The sequence below is a fragment of the Peromyscus maniculatus genome, chromosome 7, assembly GCF_049852395.1.
Source record: "Peromyscus maniculatus bairdii isolate BWxNUB_F1_BW_parent chromosome 7, HU_Pman_BW_mat_3.1, whole genome shotgun sequence".
Classification (NCBI taxonomy): domain Eukaryota; kingdom Metazoa; phylum Chordata; class Mammalia; order Rodentia; family Cricetidae; genus Peromyscus; species Peromyscus maniculatus.
The window spans coordinates 56,900,181-56,921,818 of record NC_134858.1 but is presented as its reverse complement, the minus strand read 5'-3'; the positions used below and the strand labels follow the sequence as shown (position 1 = coordinate 56,921,818).

Below are 21,638 nucleotides of genomic sequence, written 5' to 3'. Positions count from 1 at the left end.
CCTGATCTCTTAGTGACATGTGCATCAGTCCTCTGGCCTCCAGTCTCTGCTCTCCCAACATACTCATTCCCACGGTGATCTCACCCAGTGTCGTCCTAAGTATTACTATAGCCAGGTATGGTGGCTCACAACCATAATCCCAGCACTTGGAAGGCTGAGGCAGAGGAATTGCCATGAGTCCCAAGATAATGTAGGCAACCCAACAGTGAGTTTCAGAATAGCCAGCTACACAGTGAAACCTTGTCTCAAAAAAACCAAAACACTTGAGAGGCAGAAGAAGATAGACTTCTGTGAGTTCCAGGCCAGTCAGAGCTGCACAGCAAGACTGTCTCTAAAAGAAACAACCACAAAAGATCTCTCCCAGGCGTCTCCCCCACACTCAGGCTCCTTAGCCCATCACTCACGTGACACCCCCACTTGGCTATCTAAAACTGACCTCAGACTTAGCATGTCCAATGCTGTTATTTCTTTTCCATTTGGTTTATTGATTTATTAGGTGGGGGTGGGGCCAGACGACAACTCCAGGGAGTGGGTTCTCTTCTTCCACGATGCGTACCCCCACGTTAAACTCAGCTCATTAGGTGGCAGCCTTTACCATGACCCATCTCCCCTGCCTCCAATGCTCCACTTCTGACCTTCCTCTCCAGAGCTCTGCTGTGTGTGGATATCTAAATCCTCTCAAGCCACAAGTCAGGGAGTCATCCTCAAGTTCCGCAGTACCTTATCTCCAGTCTGACAGGAGGTCTTGCTTCTGAGCTCAGAACATACCCAAGATCAGCCCAGTCCACCCATCCCACTTGTAGTTAGATTGGGCACTCCTCGGCCAAAGTGACCCTTGGGTGCGAGGGCCTTGGGGGATTGGGTAGGAAGAGAATCCTGCCATCAGCCACTCTTCTGTTGGTGAGTTTCCAGGACATTATCTATCGCATCGGTCTCTGTTCCGAAGGGTTCGGATGTGCAGAACCATCTACTTCTGAAGCCTCTTAGGCCAGGAAATTCTTTGGCATCAACATTTCCTGTGGTAAGGAAACAGTTTTTACTTTATCAGCTTTTAGAAAAGTCAATAGATTTGATCTGAGTGCTAATAAAATACATGCTGACCTGGGGGTTGTAGCTCAGGGGCTAGATATATAGTTCAACAGTATAGCACAAGGCCCTGGGTTCACTCCCCAGCAACACACACACACACACACACACACACACACAAATAGCAATGACAACAAGTTTTAAAACCTGTCAATATTCTGAGGTGAGTTTTTAATTCCCTGCCATCAGATCAGTGATTCTCAGTTGGAGACAGTTTTACCCTCTCTATAGGAGATATTTGGCAATGTTGGGGGTAGTTTGGGTTGTCACAATCAGAAATAAGGGGTGCATTGGCATCACCTGGGCACAATCCAAGGGTATGGCTAAGTTTCAGACATAAGACAACCCCCTATAACGAAGAATTATCCAGCTCCAAATGCCAGGACTACAGACACTGGAGAACATGATCTAGACTCTTGGCTTGGTCTTAGACCAAAGACCAATAAGTGCTTGATCCAGACTATTCTATGAGACTTTAAAACCATCAGCTTATTCATCACTCTTCAGCTGCAGCGGTTCCAGTAGCTCCCTCTTTCCCTGAAGGATCAAGTCTCTCGTTTTCACCCTGGCATTGGATCCTAAGAGAGTTGGCAGGAACTCCGCCTCGCTGAAAGGTTCACCTGCTCCTTCCTCCACACCATCCTTTTGCTGACGTTACCCCACAAGCACATGACTCTCCTCTCATCCAGATCTCAGTCTTTGAAGCCCACGCATGCTGCACGCCCATCGGCCTCGTCAGTCTTACCCATGAGTGCTACATTGTTACATAGCTAACGCCTCTGGCCTGCTCCTCACTCAACTCCCTAAAGGGGATCCGCACCACATCTCAGATTTATCTGTCTCAGTATGGACAGTCAAGTGTGAAAACTATGTTGCTGTATTGAGAGTCGAATGAGATACTGAGCATTAAAGCATATTGTATAGGGCCTGGTGTGCTGTTAAGTGTTCAGAAAATGGTAGTATCCTAGTATCTATAGAAGCGTACATTCAGGAGCTCATAGCAAACACTTAATAAACCACTCTCAAATAGTTATGTGTTGGAGAGAGCATGGCATTCAGGATTAACCTGCTATTTGGAACTAGCAACAAGGAAAAACTTCCATCAGAAATCCTACACCAATTAATACGCCTTCATGCTCCACTGAATCCAGGAGCAGTGGGTGTCACATTTTCCCAAAGCGGTGCCCAAGCCAACCTTTCTGCATTTAGCAAGTTAATGAACAGCTTGTGAGTAACTCTTGGCCCACTCCAGCCCAATTTAGAACGCTGCCAAGGGGATAAGATATCAATATGCCACAGCCTCTGCTTGGCTGGGGACGCAGCTCTGTGGTGTTCCCCTTCTCCACCGACCCAAGTGCTTCTGTGTCCAGTCACAGAAGTCTGAGGTCCTTAGACAGAAGTCACGCCAGTAGGGCGAGGCTGCACATAGGCCTGCCCTTTCCCCAAGGCAGAAGAGAGAGAGAGCCTTGTCAGAGATCCCGGGAGAGAAGTGAGTGGGGGCATCACATTCCAAGCAGCCCCAGGTTTGGCTGCGAGCCAGGTACTGAGTGCCAAACAAGAAGGAACACATTCCAGGGAAGCAAGGAGCCCTGCCGGCAGGAAGGGGCCCGGTAAGCAGGGCCCCCGCCGGGCACCAGGTGCTGCTCATCTGGAGACCAGTCATGCACGGGGAAGGACTCCAGTTTCTCTGGTCATCGGTTCAGAGGCCGAAATGCCTCCTTGTCTCACACACCCTCGGTGGACACGGCATATGTAACAGTCACGTTTCAAAGCAGCCCCTCTGAGTAAAGGGGGAGAGAGAGAGTGTTGGCATCTCGGTTCACACCCCCACTGGAGCCAGATTTCTTTCATTCTGTGCCCAAAGAGAGGATGCTAGGAACAGCAAGAGAGGATGGGGGCAGGGAGCCTGGGTTCCATGCCCTTAGAAATTCAGCTCCCCAGCCGGGCCTCTCCACCCGTGCCTTGCTGTCCAGACACACCTGCTCTTCACACCAACCAGCCCGCCTTCCAGGCAGCCAAACATTTCAGAAGATCTGGAGAGTCCTTGAAAGTGTTTGCCCGCCTTTCGCCAGGCCCGGGGCAGGGAGGAGGCGATGAGGGGCAGAGGGTTAAGCTATTCCTAAGGGGTTAGATGGCCCCACTGCCTGGCCGGAGAGTCTGCTTTTCCATTACAGGCCAGATTTCATCCAGCCAGGAGATAAGCCGGGAGGGACCAGTGAAAGGATGAAGTCCTCTTGCTGGACTTTGCTGCCACCTAGTGGCATAGTTTTGCTCTCTCGCAACTTGAGAGAGTCAAGTAATGTTGAGTGGTCTTGAGGCAAACAAGAGACCCTCCTGGAAGAAATTTCCCTCGTCCAGATCTCCTAACTTCTGTGACAGCAGCTGTGGGGAGCTCATCCACGTGGCAGGGGTCCCAGTGACAGGGAACTCCGTTAGGAGGGCCGTGCTGGCTACGTGGGCACCTGGGCTTCTTCTTCTCAAGACGTCTTGTGTAGACCGAGCCGCACCCCTCACTCCTTACAGCTTTCCACTAGAAGCCATGTCCCTCCAGGACCTGCCCCTTCTGGTCAAGCACTACCACAGAAATACATCTCGTGATTTCTGCCAATTCGATTAGCTCATTTCAACACAAAACTGAGAAAGATGGGATTATGTGCCCTGTCCGGGAGATGAGAGATGGAAGTGTAGTTTGAAGAAGTTTCCTGGACTTTCGCTGGGTTTTTCAGAAGTCTGCATCTGGTCAGTCATATTTTCCTGTTACATTCAAATGTTTATTTCTTCTGGTTCCACAAAACACCGGGTTCCAGCAACCTCTAAACGGCCTTCCACCCCAAACGTTCAAGTTTTTGTTTTTGTTTTTGTTTTTGTTTTTCTGGAGCTGAGGACCAAACCCAGGGCCTTGCGCTTGCTAGGCAAGTGCTCCAACCCTGAGCTAAATCCCCAACCAAATGTTCAAGTCTTTTGAGTGCATATCCAAAAATGAAATGGTTCAGTTATCTATTCTTATTTATTTTTGTTTGTTTGAGTAACATTCATCTTTTCACAGCAACTGTCCTTCCTTCCCTTAGTACTGGGATTGAATGCAGGGCCTTGAGCAAGCCAAGCATTTGCTCTTACAAGCTGCACGACCTCATTCCCTTCAGTACAGTGTAGGCCAGTTGTGCCACAGCCTCATCAACACTTGCAATCTTCTGTTTGATGGCAGCCATCCTGGGATAGCCTCTCCATGGTTTTTTTTTTTCTTTCTATAATTTATTTTATGTGCATGGTGTGAGGGTGTCAGATTTCCTGGAACTGAGTTACAGACAGGTGTGAACTGCCATGTGGGTGCTGGGAATTGAACCCAGATCCTCTGGGAGGACAGCCAAAGCTCTTAACCACTGAGCCGTCTCTCCAGCCCCTCTCCATGGTTTTTAATGTGAGTAGAAATGCTGACCAGTTTTTCATTGGTTAATGACTATTTTCTAAAAATCCATTAGGAGAAATATCTATGCAAATCTTTTGTCTATTTTCCAACTGAGTCATTTGCTTTTTCTGTTGATATCTCTAGCTAGCCTCTTTAAATTTAGTTTATTATTGTATTATTGTTACTGTTGTGTGTGGTGTGTGCAAATGGGCACATGACTGCCATGGTATGTGTGTGTGGAGGCCAGAGGACAACGTCCCTGAGTCAGTTCCGGGGCTCAAACTCAGGTAGTTAACACACGTGACAAATGGTTTACCCACTGAGCTATCTGCCCAGCCCCCCAGCCTTGTTTTTAAAGTTACTTTATTGACTTATTGTTACTGTGAGTGCACTTGATGTGGGGGTGGTTGCACATGCCTTTGCTCACGTGAAACTCAGGGCACAACTTTGTGGAGTAGATACTCTTCTTCCACCCTTTGTGGGTTCCAGAGTTCAAATGCCAGTGGTTCAGGCTGATACAGCAAGCACCTTCTCCTACTGAGCCAGCTAGTCAGCCCTTCAGCCTCTTTTCATTCCACCCCCACCCCCACCCCCCACCCCCACCCCCCACCCCCACCCCCCAACTTGCCTGGTATCCCAGAGGCACCCAGATGGTTTCTCTGTTTCTTAGACATCAATGTTTTTTTCCAACTTCTGCAGTCACTGAACCTCTCCCAGAAATGGCGCTTGTCCCCGCTCCTCCTGTGACTGGCTTCTCATCTTTCGGAGACCAGCCAGCCTAAGTGTCACTTCAGAGGACTTTCTTGACTACCCTGTCTGAAGCCAGTTTCCTCTTTATCTTATATGGCTGTGTTTCCTTTATGGAACCCAACATCAAGCTACAGTTACCCTGGCTGTTTGCATATTTATTAGAACTCACCTTTATGTGGAATTTAAGTTGAATGCGTTTAAAACACAGGCATCGCCTGGCACGGTTGCCGCTGTATCTCCAGTGCCTAGCGTGCTGGCACACAGTCTGGACTCAGTAATATTCGTTGAGTGAATTCACTACAAGAAGGGGGGCATTGTTGGAAGAAAGAAAAAGTTGATATGGTCCAGTGAGAGGGCCAGGGGGTGAGCTGCTTGCTGCGTAAGCCTGCCAGCCTGAGTTCCATCTCCAGACACACACACCATAAGAAAACATTTTGATTAAGTTAAAAATGTGCTATGAGTCAGGCAGGGTGGCACATACCTGAAATCCCAGGACCCAGGAGGCCATTACAGGAAGACTGAGTGTTCGAAGGCCCCCTGGGCGATGCAGCCAGATCCTGTATTGAAAGAAATGTGAAGCGGGGTGGGGTGGGAAGACGGCTCAGTGGATGGAAGGTGTGAGGACCTGAGACCCCTGTCAGAGGCCGATGCGGCAACACGAGTATCTGTAATCTCAGTGCTCCCACGAGGAGACGGGAGGCAGACACAGGAGCATCCCTAGAAGCCTGTGAGACGGCCAGCTTGGTACAGGCAACAGAGAAACAACAAAGAACCCCTGCCTTTTGTTTGTTTGTTTGTTTTTGTTTTGGGGGTTTTTCTGTGTAACAGCCCTGGCTGTTCTGGAACTCTCTCTGTAGACCAGGCTGGCCTCAAACTCACAGAGATCCACCTGCCTCTGCCTCCCAAGTGCTGGTGTGAGCTACCACCACCCTGCAAGAAACCCTGTTTTAAAGAAAATGGGAAGCAAGGTCTAGCCCTGAGGCTGTCCTCTCATCATACCCTTCATGGCACGTGTGCACCCACATTCATACACACGGATTTGCACATGTGCACACACATACACAAAAATGTTTTTAATAGAATTTAAATTTTTAATTTTAAAAAGTAAACTGGGCATGTTGGCATACATCTGTAATCTCTGCACCCAGGAGGCTAAGGCAGGAGGATTTCTGTGAGTTCAAAGCTAGCCTGGGCTACATGAGTTCTAGGTCAGTCTGAGTTAGCCAGCAAGATCCTGCTTCAAAAAGATAGAAATAAATAAATGAAAATATAAATCTTAAAATAAATACATTTTTACTTTTATTTAACTTCTTATGTATATGCATAGGGATGTGCATGTATGTGTTCATGTGGGTATACATGGGTGCATGTGTGTATGAAGGACAAAGATCAATATCAGGTGTCTTCCTTGATGACTCTCCATTTTAAAAAATTATATATCTATACCTATAGATATAGTGTATGTGTGTGTATATGTGTATGTATGTGTATGTGTGTTTGTGAACATGTGCACATGCACACCACATGAAGTCAGGAGCCTGTAGCAGTCAGAAGAGACATCGTATCCCTTGGAACTGGAGTTACAGACAGTTGTTAGCCACCGTGTGGGTGCTGGGAAGTGAACCCAGGCCCTGTGCAAAAACAAGTTCTCCTAACCACTGAGCCATCTCTCCATCCCCTCTTCACCTTAAAACTTTTTAAAACGCTTGTTTATTGTGTCTATGTTTGTGTGTGTGCATGCAGACACAGGCCGTGATGTGTGTGTCTGGAAATCAAAGAACAACTTGTTGGGGTTGGTTCTCTATTTCCGCCACTGGGGTCCGGGGATTAAACGTGGGTTGCCAGACGTGACGGCGAGCATCTTCCCTCACTGACTCATCTTTCCAGACCCTCCAGCTTGTTTTGTTTTTAGATATTTATTTTTATTCTGTGTGTATGTGTTTTGCCTACATGTATGTATATGCACCATGTGTGTGCCTGGTGCCCTTGGAGGCCAGGAAAGGACATCAGATCTGCTGGAACTGGAGTTACAGATAGTTGTGAGCCGTCTGTTTTGGATGCTGGAATCCAACCTGCTGAGTCCTCTGCAGAAGGAACAAGCGGTTCTGGGCCCTGAACCATCGCTTGAGCTCTCTGCCGTATTTTTTGAGGTCTCTGCAAACCTAGAGTTCATTGATTTGGCTAGGCCGGCTGTTTGGAGAGGTCCAGGGATTACCTATCTCTGTTCTCCTCAGTGGTGTTTACCAGAAGCATGCCCCCAGCCTTTACATGTCTTCTGAGGATCTGAACTCAGATCCTCATGGGTTTTTGGTGGTGTTTGTTTTGTCTTGTTTTGTTTTTCAAGACAGGGTTTCTCTTTGTGCAGCCCTGGCCGTCCTGGATCACCACCTCCAGCATCAGATCCTCATGTTTACATGGCAGGCACTGTACTGATTTAGCTACTCAAATAAGTAATTAAAAAATCATTTTAGCCAGGCAGTGGTGGTGTGCACCTTTAATCCCAGCACTCAGGAAGCAGAGACAAGTGGATCTCTGTGAGTTCAAGGCCAGCCTGGTCAAAAGTGTGAATTCCAGAACAGAAAAGGCTACACAGAAAAACCCTGTCTTGAAAAACAAACAAGAAATTTACACGTGTTGGTGTTTTGCCTGCCTATGGACATCAGAAGAGGGTATTAGATGCCCTGCAACTGAAGTTACAGATGGTTGTGAGCCACCTTGTGGGTTCTGGGACTCGAACCCAGATCCCTTGAAAGAGCAGACTAGTGCTCATAACTATTAACCCATCATCTAGTCCCATATAAATAAAGTTTTAAAAAGTGTTATAACAGAATTTAGATTTCCTAGACTGTCACTTATAGGAAAGACCACAGGATTTTCTGGCTGAAACTTCCATACATTGGGAGAGATGGCTCCATTGTTGCAAAAAAGCCCAGGTTCAGTTCCCAGCATACACATGGCAGCTAACAACTGCCTGTGACTCCCGTCCCAGGTGATCCAACGCCCTCTTCTGGCCTCTGTGGACACTGCACACAAACGGTTCATAGTTACACATTCAGGTAAAACACTCATACACATAAAAACAAATAAAATCTCAAAAAAGACTTTAAGATAAAAATGGGGACCGGAGAGACAGTTCAGTGAAGTGCTTGCCACAAGAGCGTGACGGCCTGAGGTCAATCCCACCACATAAAAAAACCAGGTATGGTAGAGCACGCTCGTAACTGTAGCATTGGAAGGTGGAGCAGGAGCTCCCCGGGGCTATCTAGGCCAGTCTAGTCTACCGTCATCTAACTACAGCCCACCGAGGGACCCTGTCTCAAGGTGGCTGGTGCCTGAGGAACAATACCCAAAATTGTCCTCTGCCTTAAACACACACACACACACACACACACACACACACACACACACACAAGAAAAGTGAACTTTCACACCACAGGACACTAGAAAAATCAAGGCTTTATTTTTTTAAAAAACATTTTTTCCAGTACCTGGGATTTAACAAATTTTTCTTTTTTTTAATTTCAAAGGCTAATGCCACGCTGGAACAACCTACCCTTGTTGTACCAAACCCTCAGAGAATCAGAGGAGGATTAGCCAAAGCAGTTGGGAATGTATAAATACTCATAGACTACGAACAATCACAACAGACACACAGCTCCTCAAGAGGGGCTGGATGGGGGACAAAGGGGAGAAGCGGAGAGAGGACCCTCCGGGGGGATGGACACATATGTATCACTCAAAGCCCTGGCCCCTAGTGTACCTCCAAAGCCAGCTACCCTACAGCCTCCTGCCCTCTCTGAGCCTTGGTCTGGCTGGAGACCAGGCTTTCCACAGCATGTTGGCACAGCCATGTGTGATTTGGCACCTCTCGTGAACCCTGGCTCAACCTAGCCAGGCTCAGAGAATGGATTTGTTCTCTTATCTTCTGGCAGGGACCAAGGAGGGAAAGTCCTGGGGCGATGAGGATTGTTTCTATGAGAATTCGATGGAGAAGAGTGATGGGGAGTTTTAGAACAAAGGAGAGGAAGTGAAGGACGGACGGACGGACATTGAATGGTGTGGTCCTGGGAGGAGAACCAAGTGGACGCCGCGTTTCACCTGAGATGTAAAGATTTGGTACAAACAACATACAAGGCTGTGCTCTATGTTCAGTCCTAGAAACTAGAACAGGAGATGATGAAGAGGCCTTTAGTCTGAGCTCAGGGAGTTGTCACCCATTGTCCTTTCTCCAGTCCTGCCTGGATTTGTCCTGAATGAGATGGTCCCAGCTCTGCAATGATTTCCACCTGGGTTTCCTATCAGCATCAGAAGGCAGGGAAACGTGGCTGCTCCTAGCGCCACCCCATCCACCACTGTGCCTTTCCTTGATACCTTTGGCTTCCTCCCTAAGGCCCTTCTAGAACCTTCAAAGGCACTGTCTTAGCAGATGAAGAGTCCTGAGGAGATGAACCAGAGTTCTATTTAGAAGACAAGCAGACATGGGGAAGACTCTTAATGGCGAAACCATCAGTATACACCCAGCTCATTACCTCCCCATCTTCTCCCCAAAGAGTCAGAGTAACTTTGGGGAGTTAAAGAAGTAACTTTAGCTAGCCTCTGAACTGAACCTGTCCCACCCGGACACCTCTATCTTATTTATGATTACTGGATCCTACAGACTGGCATATACACTGCAGGTGACATGAAGGAGCTCCGCCAAGAAATGGCCCAACACTGTCAGATCCCACTGTCCAGCCAAGCCACCCTGACAAGTGCAGTTGGCCATGCAGGAGGTACACCAGCAGCTCGACCTCAAATCAAATCCCCACCTTCCTGTTGCTTATGTTTGGGACCTTGGAAATGTCTGTGACCGCTGGGAATAGACCTAGTACCAAATACCAAAGTCCCTATTCTGACTGTCCTACCAAAGAGGGATTCTGGGACCCCCAATCTCAGCCCCACTCCCTTCCTCTCTACAGAAAGCATCTTTCCAAGTTCAGGGCCAGCCCCAGGGCCCCAGCTCAGCTCAGAGCACTCAGTTTGGTCTCTTGCTAAACCCCTGCTATGAGCTCTATTCTCTACATCCCAGCCTTCGCCCAGGCCCTGAGGTGCTTGGCTCCCTGCAGAGAAGTCCTGAGGGCTCCAGATCAAAGGCTCTGAGAGGCCCAAGTGAGACCATGGAGTGTGGGGAGGCAGCAGAGCTCACGGAGGGAGGCGATGTGTGCCTCTGTGACTCCCCCACTACCCCCCCCCACTCACTGGAGTGTGTCACGTGACAGCAAGCAGCAATCCAGGTATGAAAGCATGCCCTTTGTCCTGGAGGAGGCCCCCAGGGCTTTGTCAGTGTGCCAGAACCATTGCTTACAGAAAAACGAAGTTAATCTGTTTTCTATCATTTAAGCGGTTGCTGGAGCTTAGTGTACAAAACTCCTCAACTGGTTAAAAGACAAAAGATCTAACATTTTGTTTCAGTCCAAAAATTGTAGGAGCCTGTTAATGTGTAAACGGGTACTTCAGATCACTCATTGAGGGAAGAAGTGTTGGGGGAGGGGGCTGGAGGAAGGATCTAGAATATTTTCCTTCATATTCATTCTCAGCACAACTGCAGCAGAGACCCCAGGAATCATCGGCAGAGACAGCACCAGAGCATCCTTGGACAAGGTGTGGGCATGAAGACCAAGCGACTGTTACCTGCACACAAGAAAGATGTTCAGATCAGAGGAAAGGCCCAGAGACCCTACTCCCCTCGAGAATGGGCCAGAGTGAGATCTGGTACCCTGCACACATACCCAACCCTGCTTAGGGCCATCAAGCCAGTTCAAACAGTTCAAACAAGCTCAATAAGGGTTGTAGCAGCCTGGCTCTGACCTTCTACCTTCAATCCCAAAGGCATTAGGAAGAGAAAGTGCCTCACCTGTCCCCTGGGAGTGGACCACCCCAGTTCAAGGAACATAACTGCTGTTCCAGTCGGGAGATGCGGAATGCCAGATAGGATGAGGACGCGACTAAGAAGCAGATCCTGGAGAAACAGGGCAATGAGGGGTTGAGTCTGGTTCTGGATTTTCTGGTTTTGGCATGCGTGCACGCGCGTGCGTATTTATGTATGTATGTATGTATGTATGTATGTATGTATGTATGTATGTGTGTCCGTGTGTCCGTGTGTCCACAGAGGCCAGAAGACGGCATCAGATCATCTAGAACTGGAGTTACAGGTGCTTGTGAACTGTCTGACATGGATGCTAGGAAACAGAACTTCTGTGCAAGAAAGGCAAGCAGGCTTCCCTGCTGAGCCATCTCTCAGCCCGGTTTTGATTTGTTGAGACAAGGTTACAATACATGCAGTCCAGGCTGACCTCAAAAGTGAGATGTAGTCAAGGATGGCCTTGAAATCTTGAGCCTTCTGCTTCCACCTCTGGCATTCTAGCACTATAGGCATGTGCCGACATCCCTTGTTTATACAGAGCTGGGGATCAAACCCAGGGCTTTGTGCATGCCAGGCCAGTACTCTACAGTTGAGTTACACCTCCATATGCCCTTTTTGGTTTAGCTTAGTTTTGTTTTTGAGACCGTCTGAACACATAGCCCAGGCTGGTGTGGAACTTACTAAGTAGTCCAGACTGACCTCTAATCCTCGAACTGCCTCCCTTACCTCCAAAGTTACAGCATGGGATTACAGGAACCTCCATCAAGTGCCAGGCTAGGAGTTGAGCCTTTCTCCTGGTGAAAGCGCATTGGTGGAGGGAGGTTCACCAGAAAGAGCAGGAGAACTACCCCATTCCCCAAACTGGGGGGTTCAAAGAGCACTTTGCTCCTCTTCATTAAACAGGTCCCAGCATCACTCTTGTTAGGGATGGCCCGAGACTTGTCATCACAGAAAAGTCCTTACAATTAGCAGGAATTCTAGTCCCTATAGCCGAGCCACAGAGGAAGCCAGACAACCAAAACTATCGTCCCACTCTCCCTCTTCCTAGCCACCTTGGTTTCTCCTACACCCGCTCCAGTGGCCATTAAGGTGATGTCAATCTCGAAGGCAGCAGGTCCATTCCCCTAGAGGGTGTGGATGACGAAGGTTAATTATCTAAAAGCCTTGGGTGGGTTGAGATGCTCTGGACAGGAAAGCTGACTGATAACACCTGTGGGATCTATCACTTCCAGACTTCAGGGGAACTGACCTGCAGATGGACTCTTCCATCCCAACACCCCCCTTTTCTGTCCTATTAAACCCCAAGAACATCATGCCACGTAGGCACAGTCTCACTTCCACAGAGACACGGCAGCGCTGTAATCAGAATTGTTCTGATTAAAGGACAGTTCTGTTTCGGGAGGTCCCCATCTTCTACCTTTTACTTCCAGGGTTACCTCCACCAATCCCATCTAACATTTGGTGCCCAAACCGGGAAGATGTTTTGAGGTCCCACACCCCAGGCCCCCTTCTCTGGGTGACCTTTCCTATCTCCCCTTACCCATCCTGGTCTCTTTTCTGAGACCACAGGGCACATGGCCACTGTCCAGGCTTAACAGCCAGCAGTCTCAACTCCAAACCTGTGGGTTTTCAGTCTCCAAGTGAATCAGTTTGGGCCTTTCCCCTCACCTGCCTTCCTTTTCCTCCCCCACCCGTTACTCCGGAGCAGAGGCCCTTGGCCAGTTGTCTTCTGGACTACACGCACCGCAAACTCACCGGAAGCTAAGGCTTGGCTAATGTCTGGAGGTGCCCCAGACCCAGGCCCTCTCCAGAACTCTGGGAATTCCTCGGCTTTTGCCACCTGATGATGCTCATCCCTGCAGCCACTCTCTGACCCTCGGTAATGACCTGAGAGATGACTCTGGCCTCTCTCTCCCCAGGCTGGTTCAAATGAGAGATGCTGCCTAGGTATGTAAGTTGGATGGCAGTCAGGAAAGACACTTAGAATGCTAACCTTTGGCCTTCATGTGCACGGGTATATACATGCACTCACATACATTTGAACATGCATACATATATACGCATGTTAGAAGGAAAAAAGAGAGAGAGAGGGATACAGACAAGCCAGGGGTCCTGACAATTGTCCTAATGGCAGGCAGTGGAGAAAACGTGTGTTTCTCCGGCTAGTCTTTCTCTCAGGTATCTGATGGCTCCCCAAGCCTGGGCAGCAACTTTACCTTTTCTCAACAGTTTGCCCCGCCCCTTGCACTGCCGGATGTCTAAATACAGGGACTGGGACATAAAGGATAAGCCATGAGGTCTTCAGAACCACCAAGAGCTTGGAGCTGACTGGGAACATCCCCTTGGGTCTAGGTAATAACCAGTCAACCCTCTAAAACGACTGTTTCAAACACCTCATCACCATGACCACCAGCACTCCGGGTTAGAGACCTCCCTCAATATAGACACCTACATCACAAAGATGACTTTGAGGAGCCGGGAATCCCACAGCCTCAGTTCCTGGTCCACGGTGGGTTCTTCCTCCAGCATATCTTCCTCACAGACGGTCTCTGCAATGGGAGAGCAGCTAGGCATCTTCCGGGAGCACTGACTGGGGGCCCCAGCCAGAATGGGGCAGCTCCCCCTCCCTTCATGTCCTGAAGCTGTTTGGGCTCTTGGATTTTCCATATGGGTTTGGAGAAAGAAAGGAAGCGCTCTCAAAAGCCTGGCCAGCCACACTGGGCTCTCACACAGAAGTGAGAGAAAAGGTTAAGATCCAGTCATTGCCACAAACAGGATCCTGAACTCACCAGACCCTGGAGGCTTCCTGGAGGAGAAGCAGCTATCTGTGGAGTCTGTGGGGATCCGAGAGACACAAGAGATGTCATCTGGGAGTGACAGGGATGTGGAGGCTGGGCACACTTTTCTCCACTTCATCTCAGGGACAAGGACTTCCTGTGGAGAAGACAGAAGGTGAGTATCCTCTGTCCTAAGGCTAGCTCCAGGGTTATCAAGATTTTCTCCAGCTTAAATTACCAATCCAGATGCCTATTCAGGAGTGGAATACTGCAACAACACTTCTCACCTGGATACACCCTGGCTGTATCATCCCTCTGTCAGAAAACATCTTTTATGTATTATTAACTGTAATTATACCATTCAGTATTACTACTGAAAAGACGTTTCGTTGAATCTGATGCCATTTTAAATGATCTCATACATATATACAGTGCATCATAACCGTTCCCTCTCACCCCAGCTGACCCTTTTTGTCTTCACGTCTAGTCCCCGCCTCCTTTCACACCCCCTGCTTGGTTGGTTTTGACCCACTGAGTTTAATTTGCTTGCTTGTATGAGCATGAGCAACTTAACCAGTAGCTAAACCACTGAAGAAAGTGAACCCCCTCCCCGCAAACAATCCCTCTGAAGAACACAGTGAAGAAGTCCAGTGGCTCAGACAACCCGGGTCCGTGCTCAGATCTGAGTTCAACACTGCCTCAGACGGTACAGATGATGGCTTCTTTTAATCCAGATTCTAACTCTGAAGGAGCCACTGACCACGGCAGAGGTGACGTATGGTTCCTATCAATACAAAAGGGGACAACGGCTTCTGCCCCTTGCATGGAATTCTGTACGCTGTGTGATTAGCTAAGATGCTTCAGAGTTACTCAGTTACGGAGGAGGCGCTAACCTCTGTGAGGTCACTGGCATTTCATCTCTGCCCTCAGAGCTCATGTCCCTACACAGGGCCTCAGTTCCCGGAGGAAATTGCTGGAGTCTCAGCGAAGTGTAAGTCTGAGGTTCTTCTTTTTTTTTTTTCAATGTACTGTGTGTGTGTGTGTGTGTGTGTGTGTGTGTGTGTGTGTGTGTGTGTGTTTTGCCTGCTTATATGTCTGTGTAACCACATGTATTGAGCTAGGAGAGGCCAGAAGAAGGCATTGGATTTCCTGGGACTGGAGTTAGAGATGGTTGTGAACCACCATATAGGTGCTGGGATTTGAACTCGGGTCCTCTGCCAGAGCAGCCACCACTCTTAACCACAGAGTGCTCTTAACCACAGAGCCACCTCCCCAGCCCCTGGCTTTGGAGTTCCTGTCTAAGGATATGTCTGTGGCTTTGACAGTCCCCCTTCCTCTGGGAAAAGAAAGAGGATGGATGCCTGGCTTTGCATCCATTTGGGACTCACCTCAGCCAGTGTTTGGGGGGGATACTTCTGTTTAGAGTCGGCAGATCTGCTGAGGGCCCATGTGCTCTGCATGGCATGCAGTCTGGGCGCCCCGTAACACAGTGTGGCCACTGGCTCTAGAACCTGTGTCCTACTTCTACATGGTGGCCCTAAAGTTTCAGAGCCCTGCTCCCTCTCAGGCCCCAGCCTCAGCGCTCACCGGAGACTCGCACTTGGCTTCCTGGGGGAATTTCCTTACACTCAGACTCTTCTTGCTGGAAGGCTGGGGAGGAAAGGGAAGAGGCAAGATTAAACATGAGGAGGCCCTCACAAACCTGTGTCGTCAGGCCAAGCCCAGGTCAGAGTTTGTGCACTGTGGATGGTTGGGGAGCAATGTAGAGGAGCAAATCCCAGACAGCTCATTTCCTATGCCCCGCCCCCTCCCTACTTCCCCTTCCTCACCTTGGCCAGAGGGTATACTGAGAAGCAGCCATACGCCCCTGTCTACTTGTACACTAAGGCATAGGTGAGGGCAAATGTACATGTGAGGACACACAAAGACCGGCCAAAAGATATGCTCGGTGATGCATAGTTCAAGTACAGCCTCTGGTGCACTGACCCGGACAGTAAGTCCCCTCTCTGCTCCCATTCCCTCCCTGTGTTAGAGAGACAGGTTAATCTCCACTAACAGCCTTGTCCCAAGACCCTTGCCTCTGGGTTCCATACCTGTAAGTGAGTGCAGACACTCCTCAGCATGTCATACACACTGTCCCGGGAGAGCAGAGACACAAAGATATACTGGGACATGAAAAGAAAGTAGAAAGGACCAGGGTGAGATGGGACTCCTTGCTGTACCAGCAGGCCATGTCCATGGATTGGGGGCAAGCCCAGAGGTGGATGGGGCCATGAGAACCACCAAGACCTCCACCTGGGAAAGGGTCTTCTGGCTCGTTAGGAAGAAGTAACCCTCTGGGAGTAGGCCAGCCTCAGGCCGTGAGTTTCTGGAGCTATGACGGGGAGAAGGATAGGAGAAGTGGCTGGCCCGGAGACTCACAGACCTTCTGGCTGGTGTTTGTGGTGATGGCCAGTCCATTGGGAAGGAGCCGCGCCATCTTGTGTTTTTTGATCAGTTGCACAGATACCACAGGAATGGCCACCTGAGAGAGGAAGAGAGAGGCATGCTTCTCTCAGCCCCTTGGTTTGCTGCACTGGAGCAAAGGACAGACATAGCTGTCACTCAGCCAAGAACGCACACCCTGGAGAAGCCATGTGTGTGTGTGTGGTAGCAGGGGGCATCTAGATCTTTCACGCTCTCATTCAGGGTCCCCTTCCAACTATCCCTACCTCCACGCCCCAGCCTTGATAACACACGCTGCTTCAGATTCCCTGCTGCACACGATCCCTGTTATCCAAGACTAACAAAGACGGTTGTTCTGCTGAATCCTATACTCGACTCAGAGACCCCTGAGCTGGCCCTTAGTCACACTAGTGACTCTCCCTAAAAGTGACACCGTACTCTGACCCTGAAAGAATTTCCGAGACGCCTGAAGCCAGTATAATTTAGCTGTCAATTGTTCAGGCCAGATGTAGGATCAAGAAAGGGCCTGCGTTTTAGAAGAAGAACTACTTCCCTGAACACAGGATGAGATAGCGCGATGCTCCTCATCCAGCCAGTGAGAGGCTTCATTCACCTTGTACTGAGCACATGCACGACAGGCATGGCTTGAGGCATGCCCACAGGACAGGAGACTGTCTCTCCCCTGGTCCCGGACAGGGGCCTTACTGAGTCATAGCGACCCTCACCACACTCATTGCTACCTTGATATCCTTGCCGAAGAGGCTGGCATGGAAGCAAAGCCAGTTGGGAGAGATATAGAGCCGCCCGTGGAGAAGGAGGTCTCTCTGGAGGGCACAGGAACACACTGGACAGTCACAGGAGAAAAGACAGCCGTGAGTAAGGTTAACCCAGAGAAGCCCCAGGGCCTGGAGCCTCTTACCTTTTCCCCTGTCCTCAGACTCTCCTGCCCCCACCTCTGATCTATCTCACAGGCACTCAAAGGGTCCTCTGAGAATCCTGAGGATCCCATTCCACCTCATCAGACTGCTACCTGTTTCCTCTTTCGGACTCACGAGGTCCGAGCAACTTCCCGTCCAGGTCTCTAGCTCCGGATTTCTGTTAGCTCAGGAAGAGGCTTTACCCTGCCCTGAGAAGAGGATCTAGCTTGTGCAAATGTCCCTACATGCTCAGGGAGAGGCCTGGGCGGGGGACAAGAGTCACTGGTGAGAACAGAACAGAAAGAGCTGGTAATCTCACCTTCCCTCAGGCAAACCTGTATAACTCAACTGCGCATCCCAAACCACCCTGTCTCCTCACACTTTTGAAGAAAAAAGAGCCAACTGCATCTAAATTGTTCCCACATGCAAATTAAGCATAAAGGATCCCAAGTAGAGGGCCTGGGTCCCCACCAGCAGTGCCCTGGAAGCAGCTCACCTTTGAGAACCATCTCCTCCAAGGGGATGTCTTTAAACAGCTTGTGGTACTGCTGGTTGTATTTGCTCATTAGTGCCTGCCAACATAAGACCCGGCTCTGAGGGGCCATTCATCATCCATCCATCCATCCATCCACCACCACCACCACAGGGCCCTGCTCCAGCCACCAGGAGATAATGCCACAGGGACCCCCTGGTAAGCAGCAAGGGTGTGAAGGGCTGAGTCCCAAGCCTAGCTCATCTGCTGGTAATGCTGAGTTCTTACAGGGAGCCAGTGACTAGAGGGGACACACCATTCCCACCAAGGTCAGGGAACTCACTCAGGTCTCCTGGGTTCCTGCTAACAGGCCTGGTGGCTAAAGGACCAAAAATTTGGGCAATCCCACACACTTACCCCTTCCCGGCCATACTTCTTTATCTCTTCACCCTTCGAGCCTTCTGACCAGTGCAGACTGCAAAGGAGACATTCCATTCCAGGGACAAGGAACCTTTGAGTCCTGTCCATGTATCCTCAGTGCCAACTCTGCCCTGGCTTTGAGCCAGAAGATTGGAGCAGAGATTGGAGACTAAACCCTTCTCTGAGAAACTCGGTAAAATGACAAGAACTGTAAGCGCCCTGCTCATCTCTGGGGAAGGGCACTCATGAGGCTTCCTTCCCAAGCAAATTTGAGTGCCACACTCACAAAGGTATGCTTGGCCTGAGCCTCAGTCTCCCACAATGCTGAGGGGCTGCTCAGCCCTGAGCAGCAAAGACACTCCGATTCCTCTAGCCAAGGAGTAGGCAAAGACACAAGCAATGTGTGGCTCCAGGGACCACAGTCTAGGGGTGTACAAGACGGAAGCATTAGACTCACAGCTCCAGGGCCATGATACAGACAGATCTGCTCCCCCCTCCAGCCTCCTTGGGCAGCCTGCAGGTCCTCATGGAGGCACTCAGCACGTTCAACCAACTGACTGAAGCTACTGAGCAGGAAAGAACGTGCTGAAATACAAAGCTTTGCTCTGGCCAGGTTGGCCCAAGGACAGGTGGGCAGGGAGGAGACTGGTAACCTGAGAAGCCTGGCCCCTGCGAGGTCCCAATGTACTGGGACAGGCTGGAAGGGTAGGAGGAAGAGGCCTCAGCAGGCTATGCCCAACCTACAAGGCATGCTAAGGTGTCTTGCCTGACTCAGACTTAAAGTCTCCCCCCCCAACCTCTCATATTTGCACGTGTGCAAGTGTGAATGTGTGCATTCGCACATGTGCATATAGGCCAGAGGACAACCTTGAGAGTCATCCTCAGGGAAGCCATCCACCTCTTCTGAGGCAGTGTCTCTCATCAGTCGAGAGCCCTCCAGTTAGGCTAGGCTGGCAGCTGTCTAGTGAGCCTCGTAGATCCTCCTGTCTCTACCTCCCTGGCACCAGAATTACAAGCACACACTGCCACAATCAGCCTTTTTCTTTTCACAAGGGCACTGGGGATTGAACTCGGGTCCTCACGCTTAGAAAGGCAAGTGTTTTATAACAGAGGCATCTTTCCAGTTCCTTAAGGTCCCCTCACTAGCAGGGTCACCTCCTGATAATTCCCATCCATCCTTCCTAGTCTGGATTTATCTGTGATCCAAAAGGGTCCTTACCTGTCATCTGGGGGTTCCTGGACCTTTTCTGGTTTCTCTGCGCAAGGCACGGAGCTCTTCATAGGCGCTGTCTTCCCATGCATTTGTTGGTTGCTAGAGGGAGATGTGTCCATGTTAGAAAGGGGAGCCTGGGGGTATCTTTTCCTCTTAGCCATCCAGGGCAGCTGTTCTGTCCCCTACCCTTGCTTGATGTACAAGGTAAAGTTTAAGATGTCATAATTTGAAGCCACTTTCAAATGCTGTACCCATTAGCCCAGCGACCAGCCTTCTGAGAGGGAACTCATTTTCCCATATCCAAGCACTAGTCACCTCTGCCAATTGGATAAGTCAAAATATGTCATCTTCATTTGTATTTTATCTACTGGTAGGTGTCTCCCACAGCTTCTTGCCTGGAAACCTAAAGCTTGGTTAATGCCTGGCCCAGAAAAAAAAAAAAGTCAGTCTATTCACCTCGTTTTAACTTCCAGGCAACTGCTTGCTAGTCCAGGAAGAGTTGGGCCTCCAGCCCCGCCCTGGAGGACGGACACAGACATGTTCCTGCTGAAAGCAGAAGTTTCTAAGGTGCCCTTGCAGTTACTGTAAACTATCGGGTTCTGGGAAAGGCCACGGTGTACAGGATCCTTTATCAAATGTTGTTAGAGATGTGGAAAGAAGATTCCAGTTGGCCTACAAGTGAGTGTATCTGGGAGGGGTGGGACTGCCCCAGACTAGGAAGTGGTGGCCTCAATCACCTTCAGACAGTGGGAGTACCTCAGCCTTGACAGCCAAACTATTTAAAAAATGTCCCAGGAGGAAGGAGGTGTTCTTCCCCTGGGCAGGTGGGGCTTCCCAGTAGCCTCTAAGGTCCCGCCTCCACCTGCCACCTCCACAGACTAGGACCCCCAATTCCTGCTTCTCTGGGAATCAGTAAAGCCTGAGATGTCAGAACAGCCCCAATTGAGTGAGCTCAGGGGTTCTCAAAGGAAGAGGGGTGGCCAAGAAGCAGGGTCAAGACAGGCAGTTCAAAGTCTGGAATATGTAACAAGGTCCTGGGTGCTGGTTCCTCTGTATGTAAATAATGAGAATAAAAAAGATAAGGCAGAGAATCCCAAATGCTCAGTTACTCTCAGTTCTGTGACTGGGCCAAGGCAAAATTCTCTTTTTCAGGCTGGGGAGAGAGCTCAGTCTGCAAAGTACTTCCTTGCAAACATAAAGAGCCCAATTCAATCCTCAGAATCACACAAAAATACCAGGCATGACAGCACACAGGGTGTAATCCCAGTACTGGGGAGGCAGAGACAGGCAGTGGGCTCACTGGGGAGCCCCCCAGATCTCCTGGGACAGCTCCAGGCCAATGAGAGACTGTCTCAAAAAAAACAAGGAGGTCAGCTCCAGAGGGACACCATCCAAGGTTGTTCTTCAACCCCTACATGTGTGTGCACGCATGGGCATGTACAACTGCAACACACGTGTGCCTTCACATGCACATGCAAATAAACCAATACACTTTGTCTTCTTTAAGACAGAATTACAGACTTGGCCCAAATTCTTCCAGGACCCTTGGAGTTTATCCAGTTTCTAACCACAACATTGTACAGATCAGAAAAAGTTAACCCTGTCCAGTGTCACATTGTGAAGATCCAGGCAGCCTCACTCATACCATTAGCCAAGTCACGTGTGACCTGGTGACCTCTTTCCTTGACCTCACATAGGGTTTGACACACACGTCATCATACACAGTTATACACTGCCTGCCGTTTGAGCCAACGATGGGCAACTCATCTATGACATGGCTCCCTAAGACTATACCGCCCAGCAATGTCAGCGCGGTCTTGTTCCTATAAGCACACTCCGCCATGTGTGCACAACTCATGACACATTTCTCAGAAGGTTTCTTTGTGGCTAAATGACACATGATTGGATTTACTGAAGAAAGTGCCAGACTACTCTATCAATGTGACCCTCTGGCTCCTAAGGTTAGTTTCTGGATATGTTTGGTTTTATCACTTCACACTTCACAGAGGGGTTTTCTCTTAACTTTTTATGTTTGCTGTAGAGAATATGGTAAATATAAACCATTTATGAATGACTGAAATCATCCACTAAAAATTCCCTAAAAGCTGCTGAGCGGTGGTGGCACACGCCTTGAATCCCAGCACTCAGAGAGTCAAAGGCAGGAGGGTCTCTAAGAGTTTGAGACCGGCCTAGTCTGCAGAGCAGTTCCAGGAGAGCCAGGGGTCCAGAGAAACTCTGTCTCAAAACACC

At 49.5% G+C, this 21,638-nt stretch overlaps 1 protein-coding gene across 6 annotated transcripts in view; it reads right to left on the bottom strand.

Moving 5' to 3' along the window:
- Window positions 1-8,680: 8,680 nt before the first annotated feature.
- Window positions 8,681-21,638, bottom strand: part of Gramd2a (GRAM domain containing 2A) — a 35,624-nt gene continuing 22,666 nt past the window's right edge. For 2 of the 6 annotated variants that reach the window (XM_006971470.4, XM_016003790.3), the window contains exons 2-12: window positions 19,395-19,487; window positions 18,173-18,230; window positions 17,780-17,855; window positions 17,107-17,210; window positions 16,347-16,445; window positions 16,015-16,086; window positions 15,509-15,571; window positions 13,934-14,078; window positions 13,597-13,693; window positions 11,136-11,240; window positions 8,681-10,912 (exon numbers count right to left, since the gene is read on the bottom strand). In XM_006971470.4, coding sequence (XP_006971532.2) covers window positions 10,909-10,912; window positions 11,136-11,240; window positions 13,597-13,693; window positions 13,934-14,078; window positions 15,509-15,571; window positions 16,015-16,086; window positions 16,347-16,445; window positions 17,107-17,210; window positions 17,780-17,855; window positions 18,173-18,230; window positions 19,395-19,487 — 916 coding nt within the window. In that variant the 3' untranslated portion in view covers window positions 8,681-10,908. Of the gene's footprint in view, window positions 10,913-11,131; window positions 11,241-13,596; window positions 13,694-13,933; window positions 14,079-15,508; window positions 15,572-16,014; window positions 16,087-16,346; window positions 16,446-17,106; window positions 17,211-17,779; window positions 17,856-18,172; window positions 18,231-19,394; window positions 19,488-19,703; window positions 19,806-19,844; window positions 20,035-21,638 lie in introns of those variants that run through there. The other 4 variants (XM_076576407.1, XM_076576409.1, XM_076576408.1 and 1 more) reach the window with 4 other exon arrangements.